The sequence below is a fragment of the Lagopus muta genome, chromosome 4, assembly GCF_023343835.1.
Source record: "Lagopus muta isolate bLagMut1 chromosome 4, bLagMut1 primary, whole genome shotgun sequence".
In the NCBI taxonomy this organism is placed as follows: Eukaryota; Metazoa; Chordata; class Aves; order Galliformes; family Phasianidae; genus Lagopus; species Lagopus muta.
Genome location: NC_064436.1, coordinates 52,076,542 through 52,096,599, shown reverse-complemented (window position 1 = coordinate 52,096,599; position 20,058 = coordinate 52,076,542). Strand labels below are relative to the sequence as shown.

Below are 20,058 nucleotides of genomic sequence, written 5' to 3'. Positions count from 1 at the left end.
ATTCCCCCACGTACAGCAGGCTGCGAATGTCAGCAAGACGGATTCCTTCCCACACGCACGATGCCACCTCCGTGGCCTTATCAGATGTTCCCTTTAAGGACACAAGCTCTTATTTCCCCTCTGTATATCTCCGGTATCTCGGGCTATTTTATTTATTACAGCCGATTACGCTGGCGATCCCGCTTCCTACTTGATCTCACCAGATCAGGAGGACAAACGTCTGAGCGCGTGTGGGCGTCTGTGTGCATCGGGTGGGCGGGGGGGGGGGGGGCTGCGCTGCGCAACAGCTTTGCCCGGGGGACTGGGGTGGGGGAGTCCTCCCCCCTCCCGCAGCCGCTGGGACTGGCGCTCTGCGGCGCCGGGGGGTGGCTGGGCTTCCCTTCCCCCCCATCTCCCCAGCACGAAACGAAATAGCGGGATGAGGAGGGGGGGCCCAGGCCCCCCCGGCCCCCTCCCGGCAGCCGGGACACGTGGAGCGAGAGCGGCGCTGCCATCCACCATGCAGCGCACGTCGGGCCCATTTCCCACGCCGTTTGCCTGCCCTGGGGGAAGAAAAGGAGGAGGGGGAGGAAGGGGGAATGATGGAGAAGGGGGGGGGGGGGGGGGGGGCCGTTACCTCTGCTCCGAAAGAGGAACCAATCCACTGTGAAGGACGAAGCACTCCCGAGCAGAAAAGACATTGCACATTCAGAAAGAGATTGCATGTGAAGACACTGCAAAGGAGAGAGAAGGGGAGGGGGGCCGGGGCAGCCCGAGTGTGAAAGGCGCAGTGTGTGTACGGAGGCCAGGAACGGGGCGGGGGGCAAGAGGGGAGTGGGGGATGGGGAGGGGGACACTACACATGGCAAGAGAAAGAGATCACTCATTCGTTTGGAAAACGCACTCGCCAAGCAAACCGCGGTAGTAGATATGGGGGACAACGGGGAAGAAGCCGCGGCCAAGAGGAGTCCGCGCAGTGCAACAGCCCCGAATCCGATTAAAGTTTATGGCGGGGAGATTACTAGCTCTCCCACCCCGCCCTTCCTCTGGTGAAGCCATTCAGTGTCCCGATCGCATTATAAAGCACAAAGGGATGGGAATAGTGGGATCTTCGGGTTGCGATAGTGTGGCTGGTGCGGGGAGCAGTGTGATGCAGTGCGCTGGCATTCCCTGCGTGCTGCTATGTCGGCATCTTACACTTCCTCCTCTCGGAGCTCCAGAACAGCGAGGGGGAATTTTGATAAATTCAAGTTGCTTGGTAAATATAATAGGGATTTGGTATTAATCCTACTTAACCCGCTGCGAAGATGCTGAGCTGCCGAGTCCCCCTCCTCCGGCCGGGACTGCGGCTATGAGCACTGAGCCTGCGCCGAGCCGCGCTTTCTCGCTGATGCTGCAGATATAAAGCCGAGAATCTCTGGCATTTGTGGGGGTGGGTTTGTGCGTCCTGGCGAGAGTGGCCGGGCCGGGAAGAAACCCCGCAGACCTCCGGAGCGGTTCCTCCCGCCCCCGCTCCACACAGCGTGGTTCTGCCCCTCGGGGCACCCCGGGGAAAGAGGTGGCAACCTTCCCTCCCTCCCACGTTCACTCACCGCCCCGAATGACAAAGGCACACTGCGAGCAGAGCTTTGAACCACCTCAATATCCGGCCACTTTCTCTCAAATGTCATCGCGGTGAATGAAAGACAATTCGCTATACTCGCCCTCATGTGTTTTTTTTGTTTTTTTTTTTTTTTTCCTTTCCTTTTATTCAGAATTACCGTGTAATGCCAGAAGTCCTCACATACAGAACCCGCAGTAACTTGTTTTCCCACATGAGCACGCGGGGGAGGGGGGGGGCAGCTGGAGTCGTGTCCTCGCTGCTCACACACTGGGCTGCTTCCCACTGGAGGCCTCGCATCGCCCTTGCTCCCCTCTGCCCCCCGAGTTCCGAGAGGACAGTACAGCCGCTGGATTCACCAGAGGCGCGGGGGCAGGGGCACGTAGATGCCATCGACAATTAAATAGCACAAAGTCAAAAGGAGAAGCGAACAGGAGACGCAGGAATGAACAAAGTTGAGTGGAGAGGTTCCACGTTAAAGTTTATTTCCCTCTCACCCTGGTAGGTGACGCTACATTTTAGCAATCATCGAAGCAGAAATTCTCTGTTTGAAAATAAATCTGTGATGACTTATACATGTGCTCGTTCTCCTGACCCTCTCAACCCCATTCCTGACTTTTTTTTTTTCTTTTTTTTTTTTTTTAATGCTTGGAAACCCACAAACACGCTGAAAGAACACATTCGGATCATGGCAATCGGAAGTACACGAGCACAAAACCCGAAAGGCTTCAATAGCAATGGGAAACAGGACGAAAGTCTGAGGTCAGGGGCAGCTCCCTCCTCCCCGGGGTTATGAGCAGTTCCAGGGACTGCAGCTATGTCACAGCAGCACGGACGCGAAAGGGGGAGGTGGGAATCTGTGCTAAACGAGTTTCCTTACCAGCACGATTCCGCAAAACGCAGAGCCCCCAACGTGCAGCAGCTCTGCCTAAGAGAAAGGCGAGTAAACATTTGCTTAAAAAATCGTTGCTCGGTTCACAGTCTACAGCGGAGGTGGGGAGGGAGGGAGTAGGATAGAATCGCTCCAGATGCCGGGTTGGAGCCGGCGGCAGCAGCAGCAAAGCTGGCTCTGAGAGCTGAGCTATCCCGCTCGCAGCGCAGCATAGAACAGCACAGCCGCGGCAGGCAGAGGGTAAGGCTGGGCTTGTGGAGCGCAGCGCTTGGCTCGTCCTCCTCCTCCCTCCTCCTCCTCCCTCCTCTCTAGCTCTCTCTCTCCCTCTCTCTGTGCATGTAGAGCAGGCGGCTGTGCTGCAGCGTCAGGGAAGAGCTGCCGAAAGAGACTCCAGCAGCTCCCACCACTTTGGGCAAACTTGCCGGTTTAACAGCTTTTTTTTTTTTTTTTTTTTTTTTTTTTTTTCCTTCCGAGTGGGAAGCTCCTCAGTTGCCATTCAGCATTTTAAAGCACAAGCTGCTCTGCCGTGAAAGCTCCCAAGCCACACTGCTCTGAAAGGCACAGGAGGGAATACACAATCGCAGATTTCACCCGCCGTAGCGGTGCAGACCCCAGGAAACAACTGACTGATTGCATTTTATTCGCAAATAGAACTCCGTGTGGTTTTTTAATCGCGTCGCGGCTCTCTTCCCCTCCCCTTTGCCATTCCGCTTATATGGATGTAATTCAGAATCCGTGTTAATTCACGTGGGGGATCCAGTTACATCTCGTTCCGCTCCGGGTATGTTAACGAGAGACCAATAATCGCCTTTGGACACATAGTTTTGTCGCTAACCTTTGAACTGAAAGGATCGAGTTCAGATCTGGTTACCTGCATTGGGACGGGAAGGAAGAGGAGAGAGAGAGAGAGGAAAGAGAGGGAGAGAGAGACTGCAATCTCATTTGTGAATCGCGCTCAGTGCTGCAGCTCCAGATTGCTATAACACATGCAGTGCAAATGCAGGTAAGGCACACACACAAACCGCGGATGCGAAAACAAACTTGGGACTGTGGTGTGTGTGTGCTCAGATCTACAGCCTTGCAAATTCCGGGCAAACGGCTTCTGCAGTTTCTGTCTCGTTGCTTTGTGACTAATGACCTTGCGCAGAGTTGGTAAAAAAAAATCCTCTCCGGAGAAAGAGCTGAACATTGTAGGCGATCTCTGAAGATGGATTTAGGTGCTTTTCTGCCAACCAAAGGGGATATTCCACGGACTGCTCTGTAATACACGGGGTGCTTCTGCTACCCATTGTGCAGCTACCGACATTATTGGGATTTTCATTTTTTTTTTCCTTATCTTTTTAAATTATTATTAATATTTTTGAAGAGCTGCCCATGCTAAGAGGATCTGGAGTTCTCCCGGACATGAGCCCGTTGAATAAAGCAAATCACATTTTTTTCCTGTGTGTGCAGATAGGGGAGAGAATAAATCTAATGCGTTTGTCGTGAACGACTGAGAGGGCGAGAGAGAGAGAGAGAGAGAGAAGAGAGAGTGTGAATTGTAGTTAACTCCGGTGTCGAAGAAGACGACCTGGGGGGCTTCAGATCGCACGGTGCTGCTCCGGCTTTTATTGCAAACCTTGCAAAGTGATTACAGTAAAATCAGGAGGAGGAGGAGAAGGGGGAGGAGGAGGAAAATCCCATCCTATCTGCCGAGATGAATCTTTAAAAAGCAAAATACACTGTCCCGTGAACTGTAAGTATATCGCAGCTGGGAGGCAGGGCGAGCAGCGGAGGAGGCAGCAGCGGGGTTTTGCCCACCGATTGCACCAGCCATGAGGCGCTAAGTTTCCGGGAGCAGAAGGATTCTATAATTGCTCGCTCGGCCGCTCTGTTGGCTCATCAAGGGAGTTTATCGGGGAGCGAGAGGAGGGGGGGGGGGGGGGGGTCGGAGAGAAGAAGATGAGGAAAATGCGGACTCTTCTCGGCTTTGTGCACTGCTGCTGCTGCTGCTTCTTGCTCCTCCTGCCTCCGCCGCTCCGGGTCAGCCTGGCAGCGGCCAAGCAGCTGCTGAGGTACCGGCTGGCCGAGGAGGGACCCGCCGACATCCGCATCGGTAACGTGGCCGCCGACCTGGGCATCGTGACGGGCTCCGGAGAGGTGACATTCAGCCTGGAATCAGGCTCCGACTACCTCAAGATCGATAACATGACCGGGGAGCTGAGCACCACGGAGCGGCGCATCGACCGCGAGAAGTTGCCGCAGTGCCAGATGATCTTCGACGAGAACGAGTGCTTCTTGGACTTCGAGGTGTCGGTCATCGGCCCCTCGCAGAGCTGGGTGGACCTCTTCGAGGGCCGGGTCATCATCCTGGACATCAATGACAACACCCCCACCTTCCCTTCCCCCGTCCTCACGCTCACCGTGGAGGAGAACCGGCCCGTGGGGACCCTCTACCTGCTCCCCACCGCCACCGACAGGGATTTCGGCCGCAACGGCATCGAGCGCTACGAGCTGCTGCAGGAACCCGGAGGGGACGGGGGACGGCGCGGCGGCGGCGGCGGCGCTGGAGGCGGTGGCGGCGGCGGCGGCGGCGGCGGCGGCGGGGGCGGTGCTGCGGCGGCCGGCTCGGAGAGCGCCCTCTACCCCGGCGGCAGCAAGCGGAGGCAGGAGGCGGAGGCCCGCAGCAGCGTGTTTGAGCTGCAGGTGGCCGACACCCTGGACGGGGAGAAGCAGCCGCAGCTGATCGTCAAGGGGGCGCTAGACCGTGAGCAGCGGGACTCCTACGAACTGAGCCTGCGCGTGCGCGACGGCGGCGAGCCCGCGCGTTCCTCACAGGCCATCCTGCGCGTGCTGATCACCGACGTGAACGACAACAGCCCCCGCTTCGAGAAGAGCGTCTACGAGGCCGACCTGGCGGAGAACAGCAGCCCCGGGACCCCTATCTTGCAGCTGCGAGCCACCGACCTGGACGTAGGGGTGAACGGGCAGATCGAGTACGTCTTTGGGGCAGCCACCGAGTCGGTCAGGCGGCTGCTGCGGCTGGATGAGACCTCAGGGTGGCTCAGCGTCCTGCACCGCATTGACCGTGAGGAGGTTAACCAGCTGCGCTTCACCGTGATGGCCCGGGACCGTGGGCAGCCCCCTAAGACAGACAAGGCCACGGTGGTGTTGAACATCCGTGATGAGAATGACAATGTGCCCACCATTGATATCCGGAAGATTGGGCGCATCCCACTGAGGGATGGAGTGGCCAGCGTGGCTGAGGACGTGCTGGTGGATACCCCCATTGCCCTGGTGCAGGTATCAGATCGGGACCAAGGCGAAAATGGTGTGGTGACCTGCACCGTGGTGGGGGATGTGCCCTTCCAGCTCAAGCCAGCCAGTGAAGGTGAAGGGGAGCCGCAGAACAAGCGCAAGTACTTCCTCCACACCTCAGCCCCTCTGGACTATGAGGCTGTACGTGACTACAATGTGGTGATCGTAGCTGTGGACTCAGGCAGCCCCAGCTTGTCCAGTAACAACTCCTTGCTAGTGCGGGTCGCGGACACTAATGACAACCCTCCTGTGTTCGGCCAGGCTGTACTGGAGGTTTCTTTCCCAGAGAACAATCTGCCTGGTGAGAGGGTGGCCACAGTGGTGGCCACAGATGCGGACAGTGGCAAGAATGCCGAGCTTACCTATTCCCTGGAGCCCTCACCCCTCTCCTCAGAGTCACCAAGCGGCATCTTCAGCATTGACCCCGACTCTGGGGATGTGTCTGTGCAAGTGGTGCTGGACCGTGAGCAGCGTGACACCTATGAGTTCCAAGTGACGGCCCGAGACAAAGGGGTGCCATCACTGCAGGGCTCCACCATGGTGGTGGTGCGGGTGGCAGATCGCAATGACAATGAGCCGCGCTTCATGCAGGATGTGTTCACTTTCTACGTGAAGGAGAACCTGCAGCCCAACAGTCCCGTGGGCATGGTAACTGTGATGGACTTTGACAAGGGGCGCAATGCTGAGCTCAGCCTCTCCATACAGCCCAGTGATCATGACCAGGCAACTGGCATCTTCTCCATTGAAAATGACACAGGAACCATCTACTCCACAGTCTCATTTGACCGGGAGCAGCAGACCAGCTACACCTTCAAAGTAAAGGCTGTGGATGGGGGTGAGCCGTCACGTTCGGCCACTGCTACTGTGTCCCTCTTCGTAATGGATGAGAATGACAATGCGCCCACTGTTACTTTCCCCAGCAACAGCTCCTACACTGTGTTGCCGCCCTCCAGCAACATGCGCACTGTAGTGGCCACGGTGGTTGCAACTGATGCTGACACTGGCCTCAATGCTGACCTCAACTACAGCATTGTTGGAGGAAACCCCTTCAAGCTCTTTGAGATTGATCCAGCCAGTGGCGTGGTATCACTGGTGGGCAAGCTGGCCCCTAAGCACTATGGCCTGCACCGCCTTGTTGTGCAAGTGAATGACAGTGGCCAGCCACCCCAGTCAACAACTGCCCTGCTCCATGTCTTCGTCAATGAGAGCTTGTCCAATGCCACCATAGTGGAGGGCCAGGTGGCACGCAGCCTCCACACACCTCTGGCCCAGGACATTGCCGGTGATCCCAGCTACGAGCTGAGCAAACAGCGCCTCAGCATTGTCATCGGTGTGGTGGCTGGCATCATGACTGTCATCCTCCTCATCCTGGTGGTGGTGATGGCCCGCTACTGCCGCTCCAAAGGCAAGCATGGCTACGAGGCTGGCAAGAAGGACCATGAGGACTTCTTCACCCCACAGCAGCACGACAAGGCCAAGAAGCCCAAGAAGGACAAGAAAGGCAAAAAGGGCAAGCAGCCTCTCTACAGCAGCATCGTCACTGTCGAGGCCTCCAAGCCCAATGGGCAGCGCTATGACAGCGTGAACGAGAAGCTCTCAGACAGCCCTGGCATGGGCCGCTACCGCTCAGTCAATGGTGGCCCGGGCAGTCCTGACCTAGCCCGGCATTACAAGTCGAGCTCACCACTGCCCACCGTGCAGCTGCATCCGCAGTCCCCCACTGCTGGCAAAAAGCACCAGGCCGTGCAGGACCTGCCCCCTGCCAACACCTTCGTGGGCGCTGGTGACAACATTTCCATTGGCTCGGACCACTGCTCCGAGTACAGCTGCCAGGCCAGCAGCAAGTACAGCAAGCAGGTAAGGGCAGCGCCCCGCGTCGGGCACGCACACATGCGAGCACACGGTCATGCACACACATTGCATTAGGGGTGGCGGTGTCTGTCACCGTCAGATGCATCACCCCTTCAGTCTGGTGCCAGGAGCATACCTGGACACACACCAGGCAGGAAGGACGGTCAGGGATGGCTGTTTTTACTATTTCCGTTGTAAATCCCACTTTGCAGAGCCCACACCGACTCTGTTGTACCGCCCCTGGGAGGTGCCGGGCGCGGAGCCCCCCTTCCTTACAGCGCAGCCGGACTGGGGGCGGGCCGTTAACCCAGGCGGCGAGCTGCGCGCAGCCCGGGATGACCCTTTGTCGGCTCCCGCAGCCCGTTAGGTCCCGTTGTTGGGGAGGTGGGCAGGAGCACCGCCTGGGTTGTCCGGCGGAGCCCAGCAGTCTCACTCGGGGATGGGGAGGGTCTGAGTCCCAGGCATGCGGTGAGCTCCGGCTGGGGACTGAAAGTTTCGCATTTAAGAGGGTCAGTGAGAGTGGGTGTGCAACCGCCGCGCTGAAACGCTAATGGCTGTAATTATCAGCTCGTTCATTAGGATCGCGGCGCTTTCACAATCTAGAAAGCCTATAAATGGTCTGATATACATCACTGAGATTTTACTGATGTTCAGCAGTTGCTCTGAATACACATAAAGGTTAGTGAGCTTAGAATCGGACCTTAGCATGCTTCCGTTCCTCTTTTTTTCTTCCCCCGTTTTTTCTTCCCTTAATGCACATCACATGAAAGTCATTAACTCAAAGCGAGGGGCCGTAATTTTCCAGTCCAGCTTCTGCACGGCTCTGCTAGCAGAGCGGCTGCTTTCCCCGAGAGCAATGTGAGCGCACTGAGCCTTACTTCAGCAGCGCTCTCACTGCCCGGCTCTGATCTCGGCTGTGCCGTGCAGGTCGGTGCAGTGAGGCCCCAGCAGAGTAAAACTGCTAATGGCAGGAACTGCTTTACACAGCAGTAGAGGGCTAGCATAGCGGGGAAAGGAGATCCTAAATGAAAGGTTTGTTAATTTTATAAGGCACATATGTAGCCTGAACAGAAATGATTTTCTTTTTGGGCATACTTTTACGGATTGTGAAATGAGGTGTTTTAAACGCTGGGTGATTCCCTTTGCATCCTTCCGTGTAAGATAATACTCGAAGTGTGTCCTCTCAGCTCCAGCGTGTGTTACACAAGAATCTAGAGATAAATGAATGCTGATTCATGTGAATAGAGAGCCAAGCCTGAAACAGGAACACACTGATTAGTTTGACAAAAATGCTTTATTTCCACCTTATTAACATGCAAATATGGCACAGTATGACATTTTTTATACTTTGAAATGTCTGTTAGACTACTACAATTGAAGTTTTACACTGTGTAACCAGTACTTGTATTCTGTGCAGGACAAAAAAAAAAAAAAAAAAAAAAAAAAAAAGATTTATAGTGTAAAAGGAAATGAAGTCACACCGTCTTCCAGATCAACAATAGTTTGTGGCTGAAGTATTTTTGCCAGTATTTCTGCGTATGTCACACAGATGTTTTATAGAACATTTGATGTGGTAGTTTCTGGGTGATATATTTCATTACCTCTGGAGGTAATCTTATAATTTCAGTTTTAAAATACAGTCTTTGTAAAATACAAATTACTGAAAAAGTTCCAGAGCTTCCATCTAGTAAGACTTATTAAGCACAAAGCAGATTGTGCCTTTTTAGTGAGTACTGGACCAGCGAAGTAGAAGTGAAACAAATGCTAATCAGATGCTACTTCTGTCTTGCTGCTGCAATTCATCTAAACACGAATTAAAAACTGTCAGAAGTGTAATTTATTTTCAGTGTAAAAGAATGACTTGCATGCTAAATTTGCCAGTGGTAAAGGATTGCAGCTTACTATTTTGCTTGATTAATAACCTTATCTGAAGTTATGTTACAAAAATACTCTTTGGTTTACTTAATGTTCTGCAAGCATATATTTTTGATACATAATCTTTCTTCTTTGTGGAAGAAAATGGCTTTATTACACTTCCACTTGCAGCAGTCAAACTGCAAACTGCAGCAACTGTTAGTTGCTCTGTTATTTACTTGGCTTTTTACGTAGCTAGTTTCCCAGTGTTTGTGAGGTTTCCTGTGCTAAACGTGTAGCTTGTGAAAGTGAGTGTACCTGAATAGTTTATAGCAGATGGTCTAATGCCTTGTCTTTGAATTTTTAAATACGTGGAAAGTACTTGTATGCTTGTAAAGTGTGCTTCTTAGTTAAGGAAAGTTTCCAAATAAGAATTTAAAGCAGAGAATCTCGGGCATAAAACTTCTGCTAATGGTTTCTTATGAGTACTTACCAGCTTGATACTGAGTGATGTTTATGTAGTTTTGTTCTTGCTTTTGCTCTCATGAAGAGATATTTGCATTAATAAGATGTAGATCTTTCGCTTCTCAAACACAGATAATGGAGTATTTTATCTGTTTATCAGGAAAAAGTACACTAGCATTTTTAACACTCAAACCAGGTGAAGTACTTGTTTGGCATGAGAGTGATGTGAGGCAATTGCAGATAAATGTGTATGATGTGGTGTATATTGGAGTGTTTCATAGTTCAGCTGTCCATATGAAATAGAGCCAATGGCATAGTAATGTGACCATGATAGGGAGATTAGGTGAAATGCCTCTGGTTGCCTTTATTTAATTATTGACAGTTTCCTTTGTTCTAAGGAGATTTTAAAGGATGTGTGAAGCTCTAAAATAAATAAATGGACATAGCTGGATGTATTTGTTCTAAGTTATTAGAGATGAGAGCAATGCTCAATTTCCATTAATGTAGTTAGAACAGGTAATTGATACTTCCACATATTCACAGTATCACTGTCAGGAAAGTAAATCTCTACTTAGGTGACTGATTGGTGTTCCCCAGTGAATATAAGCTGTTTTCCTTCTTATCATTTGACACTTCCTTTTTAAGGTAGTGTGTTACACATGTGTTCCCAAATACATCTTGTTTGATAAAATGCGTTATAGTAGAAATAAATGGGAGAAAGCTAAAAACAATTTGTAACTCCCCTCCTTTAAGTATTTTATATGAAGATTAAAGCTAAATTTTGCATTTGATACACTTCCTTTTCTGGAAGATGTTCTAGATGTTTTCTAGAAGGTGTCCAAATGCAATTTTTTTTTTTTAAACTTACCCTTGTCCTTTTCTGCATAGTAGTATTCTCTGAAATTTTCTTTTAGCCTCCCACTTTGCTGTTCTGTCCTATTCTGTAAAGCTCTTACACATCTGGCAAGCTAATGTTTAAATCCCTTAACGTTTCATCAATCTTAATCATTTGCTCAAAGTTAAACTTGTACAGAAGTATTCTGCTGTATCAGGATGCATCTAAGGAAATGTTTTTCTGGATTGTAGATGTAAAATTTGAACCCTCCTGGTGCTGAACATTGCCAGTCATCGCCCAGGGTACTGTCAACTTCTAACAAAGACAGCAAAGAAAGCCCAGTGCATTGCAGCAATCACTCAGTGATTTGGAGAATTGCGTCCTTAAATATAATTCTAAATCTTACTTTACTATTGTAAACAATTGTGTATTTCCTCAAATTAGTTACACGTATATGTTTTTAGTACATACTGTTTTCTGCACTTTCATTGCCATCAAACTAATAGCAGGTGAGTGGATTTATTTCACTGAAATTTCTCATAGTGACTATGAGATTAGCATGTTAATGACCTCTCTTTGAAGAATAAGCCTTTTTGAAGAAAAGCCTGTTTATATGTGTATTTATTTTTTATGTTCATCATTTTCTTTTAACTTCTCTCTTATTTTTTCCACTCAACAAAGAATGTTTTTTGATTACATGAAAGACTGTGCTTTTTACTTTATTTACGCATTTTTACCTAAGAGCTGCAGGTCACCATCTTCAGCTAGAAGAACCAGTACAGGGATTTCTGAGCAGCATTATTACTTTTCTTGGAGTATATTCTTTTCTGATCAGTTCTTTGTGAATTGCTCCTATGCCTTTCCTCGTTTGAAATGTACTATTGAGTGAAGAGAAACATTTAGGACATCAGAGTGTGCTGACACACTAATCAAGGCTGAATACGTGTCTTGATGTTACAAAAGCAACTTGGGATGTTCCATGACTAGGGAAGAAATGGAACTTGAGGTAAATTTAAAAACATTTCACCAAAATTTAATTTCTGAGAAGGTAAAATATATAAAAATAAATTTTTGAAGAACTTTTTTTGTAAAGTAATTAAATAATCTGTTTCATGATCTTCCAAATGTTATCCAGTCTGTTGCACTGCAGGTGCATTTTGGCTACTTGATTATTAGGCAGTTGAATTGTATCTATTCATATAAATTGGTTAGTTTCCTTATAAGCATGCACATGTAACAAGAGCCATAATGGGAACCAAAATTGATATATTAAGGGATCAATCTGCTTAACAGTGCAGGAAAGCATGTTTTTTAATGTACAGACAGACACATACATGCGTAAACTTAGATCAAAGACTGCCATTTAAAATCACATAGCGCCTTTCAGTAGTAAAGTTTTTCAATAACTTTCACCTTAATAAACATTCTACAATGTAATAGAAACACTGGGTAATGTGCAGAAAAAAATAAGAACTTGTTCTTAAATACTTGCATTATAAACACTTGCATTGGTAGCTTTTTAAAAATATCTTTTTAAAGATATTCAACTTCAAAACTGTTCAGACCAAGGTGTCCAGAAATGTATTTCAGTTTTCTATTCTCAGTTTGCATTATATTAAATATTTTACAATGAGTTTTTTAAAGTGATCCACATTTGACCTTCAGTAACAAATTATGATGAAAGAGGGGCTAATTAAACATAAAATAGATAGATTGTTGATGCTTTCATTATCTGTATTTAACACAAAGTGTTCTGCTGATAAGTACAGTCTTTATTTTTTTTTCCCTCTTTAGTAAAATAATCTTGTAGAGTGTGCAAATGACTAAGTTACCACTGAATCATACTGCACTCCCAGGAGATGTACAGAGCCAAAAGGGACAGGATCTGTGTAAAGGAGGATTCATGCTTTGAATAAGTAACGAACTGCACTATTATAGACAGGGGGAAGAAAGAAATGTTTTTAAAAAGATAGAATCTGATTTACCAACTCCCACAGTTCTCTGGCATCATACATGCAGATATGAACCTAGGTTAAACCCATGGACCCAAGGTTGGACCTGCACTTTATCAGTCTTTGTACTGTAGCAGTTTACGTGTGTATCTTTATTTTTCTATATACACTGTTTGCCTTGTTTCTGATTATTTGGGGTATTTGCTGGTTTGACAAACTGGCTGTGTTTCACCAAAATACCTGCCCTGAAGCTTCAGGCACATTTTCCTTTAAGGGTCTTTTTGTCAAAGATTTGGAATTTTTACATAGTTAAATGTTGGGCTACTTTGAAGTGTAAAACTTGCCTAATGGGTTTTGTCTTTAAGTTATAGTAGGGAATTAACACATTTCAAAAATAGTTGGCATTATGCTTTTGAGTTAATTAACTAAATTTTTCACAATCGCTGCAAGCTCTTTGTGGAAGTCTTTGTGGAATATTTGCAGAACATTTCAGTGTTAGTGTTTAATTACTTACCTTAACAGAAAACACAATCTTAAGAACACCTGTTCTATACAGAACAAATGATTTTATTTTATTTTTTTTAACTATAGATATATTGGTTTTGACTACAGAAATACTGATACAGGCATGCGAGCAATTCAGTACAGTTCTTAGCAGGTTGGTTTTCTGGTCGGTTTAACAACTCTGCTTCCAAAAATTATTTATAAATTTTTAAAGCTATGAAATAATTTCATTTCTTTTCAGTCTTAGACTGTGTGTAATATAATCAATGCAATTTATTTTCTACTCTAGTCCATTTTTTAATGGTAGTTTTAGGTGTTTATATCCTGTGTGCTCGGGAGATGCTATTTCTGTATTTTCCCTTTCCTAGAAAAGGAGATTTGTTTTCTTTACTTTATCCGATTTTGGACTTTGCTAGCTTGTACTATATATTTATTTTCATCAGTAATTAAAACAACAACAACAAAAAATAGAGACCATCAGTTACTATCCAGAATCAGAAGAAAACCTTTTCTTATTATTCTTGTATATAAATTTGCATTATTTCTTTTTTTTTTTTTTTTTTAATCAAGTTTATAAAAGAAAACTCTGACACTGAGATAGGTATGTGTCAACTTTATTGACTCTGCAATTTAATGACAAGTATTTGATAACAGGGATTGTGCAGTTCAAATTGTTTTAAAACAATGCCTTCTGCAAAGCCCAGTAGCACTGTAAGAAGAACATTTAAATAGTGTTATTAAAAATAATCTTAGTTATTGTCTTTCAGTTGGTTTCACAGAATTCAGTTCTAGTTTGCCTTAGCTTTCTATCCTACAAAATGTCAAGTAAATAGTAAAAACAAATAATTGCCTGTACCCTGTATTCTTTCACATTTTGCCTTATTTATACTACTACACAGTTTGAAATTTTTAAAGATTAGTTAAATGTAAGTAAAAATAATTTGCAAATATAAGGTCTGAATAAAACAGAATAAGAGAGAAAGTTATATGTAAAATCTGTCTGAGTGTTTTCTTCTGTTTAAACAAATCTCAGAAGAGAAGCAAGAGAATATGTACACAGTATGCCACAGCTGACTTACTATCTTCCACGTGCTCGGAGCAACAGAGGCTTTCTGAGGTCACTTACTTTGCTATTGTGGATTACAAAATGTGTTAATACTGGAGATACTAAGTAACTAAGGTTAGTTGGGGCATCAAAAATGTGATTTGCAGCAATAGAAATGACAAAGGACAGTTTAAATATTTAGCACTGGCATTAAAGAAAATAGAGAGAAAATTGCAGGTCATGAACAGATGACAAAATCTCAAAATACAGTTACAGTTAAGCACCAATTGGATAAGTTACTAAGTGGTGTGTGCGTGTCCTATAAACTCTGCTTCACATGAATTCTTTGCTCACTTGTCTCTTGCTCGTTCAAGCTGCACAATCACAGTTAAAAGCAAATTTTGATTGTTTTCAAAAATAGGGGTAGGTTTAATAAGTAAAATATATTAACAACCTGGAGAATCCACTCTACTTTTACAATTTTTTTGTGCAAAATTGAAGAGAAAATGTTCTGAGTTGTAGAAGTTTGAACAAAACCAGTATGCTCATTATGTTTGTAACTGACTGGTATATGAAGGGATATATATATATATATAATATATATATAGTGTACTATACAACATATTGTTTACCTATACAACAGTCCTCTCATTTTGGCAACACAACATAGCAGTTTTGGAATTATTAACATATAAAGTGCTGCAGCATAACTCCAAAAGTATACTGAAGTATTCTAAATACTACAGTAAAACTAAAATTTACTCACAAATGGCACAAAGAATATTAGATGCTTTAAGAGAAGTATACAGCCTAGTAACTAAATAGTCACTGAATGAAGGAAATATATTTTTGTAAGTTGCATTCCTGAAGTTTTAGGAAAAATGATACTTATCAAATCACTTGATTTAGAATTCGAAATACAACATCACATTTTTAGGGGGCCAAGTACAGAAGGTTACTACTAGATGACATGTTGAAAATCTTTCACAGAAGAAGTATGCAGAAGTGCTGATTCCAGTCTTTAAAAATTGTGAGAGAATTTTATCTTGCTGTCTTAGTTGATCCAATTCCTTTATGGTTTGATTGTGAGATTGTGAGTAGCAATACATTTGTTATTTGACAGGTTAAAAATTCATGTGTTAGTAGAATAATTATGGAGAAGCCTCTGTAAGCTCTCCATAAAGTAGTTTCTTGACTTGAGGTTGTGGCTAGGATGCTAGGGGAATGTGTCTTTTGTGCAGTGTGCCAAATGTTTTCTGTGTGGTAGCACTCAAAAGAGCAGGGAGGGACCACCATAATTTATTCTGTCTCTCTATGTATAGCTGTGAAGGACTGTGCAGCCTTAGAGCAGTGTGAAATAGGAGAAGTGGCCCCTACTTCCTTTGGATACCAAATCCATGTGAAGCAGGATTGCTTATTTTCAGAGGCTTATCCTTTGGAAAAATGTGCTTTACCAGGACAATATTTTCACGGAGATGTACGAATGTTTTTCTGAGTTCAGTATTATGCTGAAAAATGAAATTTAGGAATTGATGGAGACTTTGCAGTGTTCTGGGTGTGATTCGGGTATCAACATGTGTGTCTCAGTGTAACTGAAGATATTTTGAAGCTTGAGAATAACTACACACAAGTGCACAGCTGCTATATGATTCAAGGCCTAGATACCTTCTTGTACACTTTCTGCAGCTACAGATTGAGGCCAATCAACAATTTATTACTTTTTTTAAAAAAATTATTATTTAAAGAAACAAATAATTTAAGCATTATTTGGTCTCCTTGTGAATGCAACGCATTTGGGCAAGGCTGAAAATATTTATACAATAAAGACTTATGCACAGTTTTCATGTGTACTGTACACGTGCCTATTAGTAGAACATGCATGCATATATACATGTTCATATGTACACTGCTGTTAGTTTAACAAATTATTTTGATTTGGGACAAACTTTGTTTTCACAGAAATCAAAAACTGACAGCAGTTAGCAATTAACTCACCTTCAGAGCATTTAGGCTGATGCTGATCTCACACTGGGTTAAAATGAGAGTTGCTAAGTGTCTCCGACTAGAGCCAGCAAAACAGCTAATATCAGCCTTTGCAAACAAAATATATAACATAATATTCTAAGACTGATTTACTTTAAAAGAAAGTACAGAAGACCATTATATCAATTTTTACGTTATGTAACAAATCTCACTCATTTAACTTAATAGTGAGTGTGTATAAAGCAGAGTGGCAAAATAGTGGACAACATACTTTGATGATACATTACATCCAAATAAAAAATTATCTTTCTCACATGGGAATGCTGTAACCTTAGTGAAATTTCAAAAAGTATAATGCTAGCATTAAACATGATCTTGCTTTAACTAATGGTACAGTAGGAGCATATCTGGTGAGATAACTTTGGTTATCTGGCTGATTATGGTATGGATTCATGGAGCTGTGTGCTACCCCCTACTAGCAATGCAACACGTGAGAAAGGCTTGGCCTGAAAATTCATACCTGCTTTATACAGCAAACTTTGTGTTTCACATGAAATCTGTTTTCTTATGCAGATCAGTTTAATATATTTGTTAAGCACTACTTAACAGGAGCAAATACTTTATAGTTTACGAGCTTTCTAATGATAAAAGACAGAAATGTAAATATAGATGATGGAACAACAGGAAAGTAAAGTGTATGTTACTTTACCTGCTCCTGAAATTTTCACAGTGATACTTTAAGCCTCTATTTTGCCACACATTTTGTTCACATTTCTGTGCTGATTTCAACATGTATTTGGTCTCATTCTCCATTGCGTTACTCTTCTTCTGAGTTAAATTACGTTGTCGTAAAATTTGAGTAATTAAATGGGGAATCCAATTCCTTATTTCCATCCACATGTTCTGAACTGGTTTTAATGACATACATGTGCCTTCTGTTATAGCAGGAGTGGATATCCATCATTCTGTTGAATCAGAAAAATATTCTTTTCCGTGAGCATATAATTATGTTACAGTTGTAGTGCAAGTTTGCAGAAGTACAGTAATTGATTTATTTGAAAGAAAAGTATTTATTCTTCTACATAAGGAATAATTGCTCTGAAAGCTTGATATCTTCTTCTAATACAGGTTACTAAATGCTTCTCCCTGCAGCCTCAGCCTAGATCTTGGATTAGATCTGTCATATAAACTTAGCGAAGTCATTCAAATGGCTTCTCTGACCGCATATTGACAGTATTATTCTGGGTCGTGCAAATCAAGCACCTTAAACTATCACTGTATTTTAATGGGAAGTTTTCTGAATATAAATAAAGCTCAACAGTTTCTAGAGCAAGTATTAATTTCTATAAAAGTGGTACTAATGGGTATGAAATAGAGAAATACCCATTTTCCTAGTGGCCTTCAACTATGACCATTTCTTCTGGAGATTTCAGCAAGTTGTTTGGGTCATGTAATTTACTCAGTTAATTACTCCATATATATAAAGTAGACTAGAATATCATATCTGAAATGCCTAACAACTTCATATGAGTGACAGACAACTACCACTGAGATGCAGTAGTAGTTTCACCAGGATACAAGATTTCATTCTGTAGTCTCAGACTTCACACTAGCAGCTCCCTTGATCTGATTTCCCTGCTGAAATGGTATAATAGCTCATCCTGTTTAGATTCTATTAGGACTATATGTTTGACTGTATTTCACTGTAAAGAATAGTGCTTGTGTTGTTTGCATGTGTATTTTTTTTTCCCATGTATATGAAAAATGGTTTAGTTTAGAAGTGAAAGAAACTTGGTTAGCTGTCTGCAGAACTGTCCAACCGTTGCTGTCCGTATTCTCCAGAACTCTCTCTCTCACTGAACGCTTACATAATTTGTCCTATCTTTTTTGTGCAACATCCGCTCTTTAAATATTTATATATGAATTGTCACTACCATTCTGGATCTTTTTTATTTTTATTTTTATTTTTTATTTTTTTTAAATGTAGAGCAAAAGTTAAACAGCAGTGAAAATCCTCTGTGCAGAATAAATTAAGAAGGTGCTGTCTTTTTTACTGTGAACTATTTTATTGTGAAATATTTTATCACTCATGATGTTCAAGGCAATTGGAGGATGTTGTACTCAATTGGCCTTTCAGACACTGCTGAATGAATTGAATTGAATTTTGGTCTTTTTAATACTGAATATTAATGCACCTTTCTAGGATTTTTGAAAGCTAAATTTATGTATTTTTTCTTTACTAGTTCTTTATTAAATATAATATAGTGAACTCTTCAAATTGTACAGTAACCTTCCTGGAGAATTAATGTTATAGGCATATGAAAGGAATGGCTAAATCGTCTCTCTATCAAATGTTTCTAAAAGGCTTTATGTATTTATAGAACTTCATGATCTACTATTGATGCAAATTAGTAAGGATAAAAGAAAATCCCATCTGTTATCAAAGAGAAAAAATAAATGAAATAAGTCCAAGGATTTGAAAGACTTAGCATTAAGAACTAAGAGTTCATACTTTGTGATGGGTTTATAGTAATTGACAGTAGAAAAGACTCTTCAGCCTTCTCAATGTTTTTTTTTTTTAATCAAAAAAAATGACTTTGCAATAAAAAACTTCTCTTGTAACATATCCTGCTTCATTTAATAATTACGTATTCTTCACTGAAATGTCTCAATTAAAATATGACCTACACCATTTGATGTCACGTTGAGCATTACTGGTTTTGTTGTTATTACCCTTACAACTAATCAAATTGTCTGTAGCTAAATAAATAGCATTTCATCAAAAGCTGTTGGATTTCAATCAACTAGGAAACAGATTACTGGCACGAGAACAGATCTAAGGCTAGTGTCTCCAATCTGCAACTAATTGTGTGCTGATAACAGCATTGTCCGCAGGCAAATCTTACTTGCTGTCCTGATACATGATAGATTTTTCTGTATATTAATATTAAATCAGATGGAGACATTTTGTAATACCGTTGCAGTTACCATCTTTAACCTTTCCTTTCTAATTTGAAATATATACTGTTTGGAGATGCTATCTCTGCATTTCATTTATAAAAATAAATTGATAAAATATCTTAAGAAAAATACAGTAGACATATATTTTTTTTTATTTTCTCCTCCAAAAAATTACTTCTATATCAGATTGAAACACTGCTGATACTTAATTCTTTACCTGTAAAAATCTCATTCTCTTCTGTTTGGCTCAGAGGGGAGACGAATGTGTCTGACAACCCATGTCTTGTATAAGGAACTGTTCTCTCCTATGCTATAGCGTGGTGTTTTGTTGTTTGTAATGCGTCAGGGAGTACCCTGTGGATCAGTCCACATAGTAACCATGTACCACAAACAAATTACTGTTTTAAAAAGAATTTATATTTTTCCAATCTAAAGATGAAGTTGACTGTTGAAGTAGATAGGATCCCCTGTACCGTATCAAGTCTCCATCATTTCAGGTTCCTCACAAATCTAGAGCATTCTGTAAGAAATGCTTTTACAAAAGGAAGCTATAATGTATTGTGTTGTCAGCACATTGTAGAGGTCTGAAAGTAAGCTGTCTGCTGATCTGTGTATGTTGTTCGTGTGAAGCGATTCCAACAGTTTGAAATCTATTTTTCACCTTGCTAGTTATGCAAACAGCTCTTCACTTTTTCACTAAAGCAAGTGGGAATTGTTCACTGTCACAAATAATAAATAACAAGAGTACCGAATCTGCACAGCATGGAAGTGATAAAAACACATGGTTACGAGTGCTTGAGATTTCACAGCTATTAATTTTGAACTTTCTGATTTCAGTTC

The 20,058-nt window shown here is 43.5% G+C and overlaps 1 protein-coding gene and 1 long non-coding RNA gene across 8 annotated transcripts in view; one reads left to right on the top strand and one right to left on the bottom strand.

The window, feature by feature from the left end:
• Positions 1 to 311: 311 nt before the first annotated feature.
• On the bottom strand, positions 312 to 1,647 carry LOC125692595 (uncharacterized). Its single transcript, XR_007376773.1, has 3 exons — positions 1,572 to 1,647; positions 617 to 1,372; positions 312 to 542 (listed from the first exon to the last, which is right to left on the bottom strand). It is a non-coding gene; the product is annotated as an uncharacterized LOC125692595 (long non-coding RNA).
• Positions 1,648 to 2,334: 687 nt separating this feature from the next.
• Positions 2,335 to 20,058, top strand: part of PCDH7 (protocadherin 7) — a 253,133-nt gene continuing 235,409 nt past the window's right edge. For 6 of the 7 annotated variants that reach the window (XR_007376770.1, XM_048943281.1, XM_048943280.1 and 3 more), the window contains exon 1: positions 2,335 to 7,625. Coding sequence is in view for 6 of the 7 variants with exons in the window: in XM_048943281.1 (XP_048799238.1) it covers positions 4,413 to 7,625 (3,213 nt within the window). In the remaining variant the exon portion in view is untranslated. Of the gene's footprint in view, positions 7,626 to 11,024; positions 13,779 to 20,058 lie in introns of those variants that run through there. The other variant, XM_048943284.1, reaches the window with a different exon arrangement.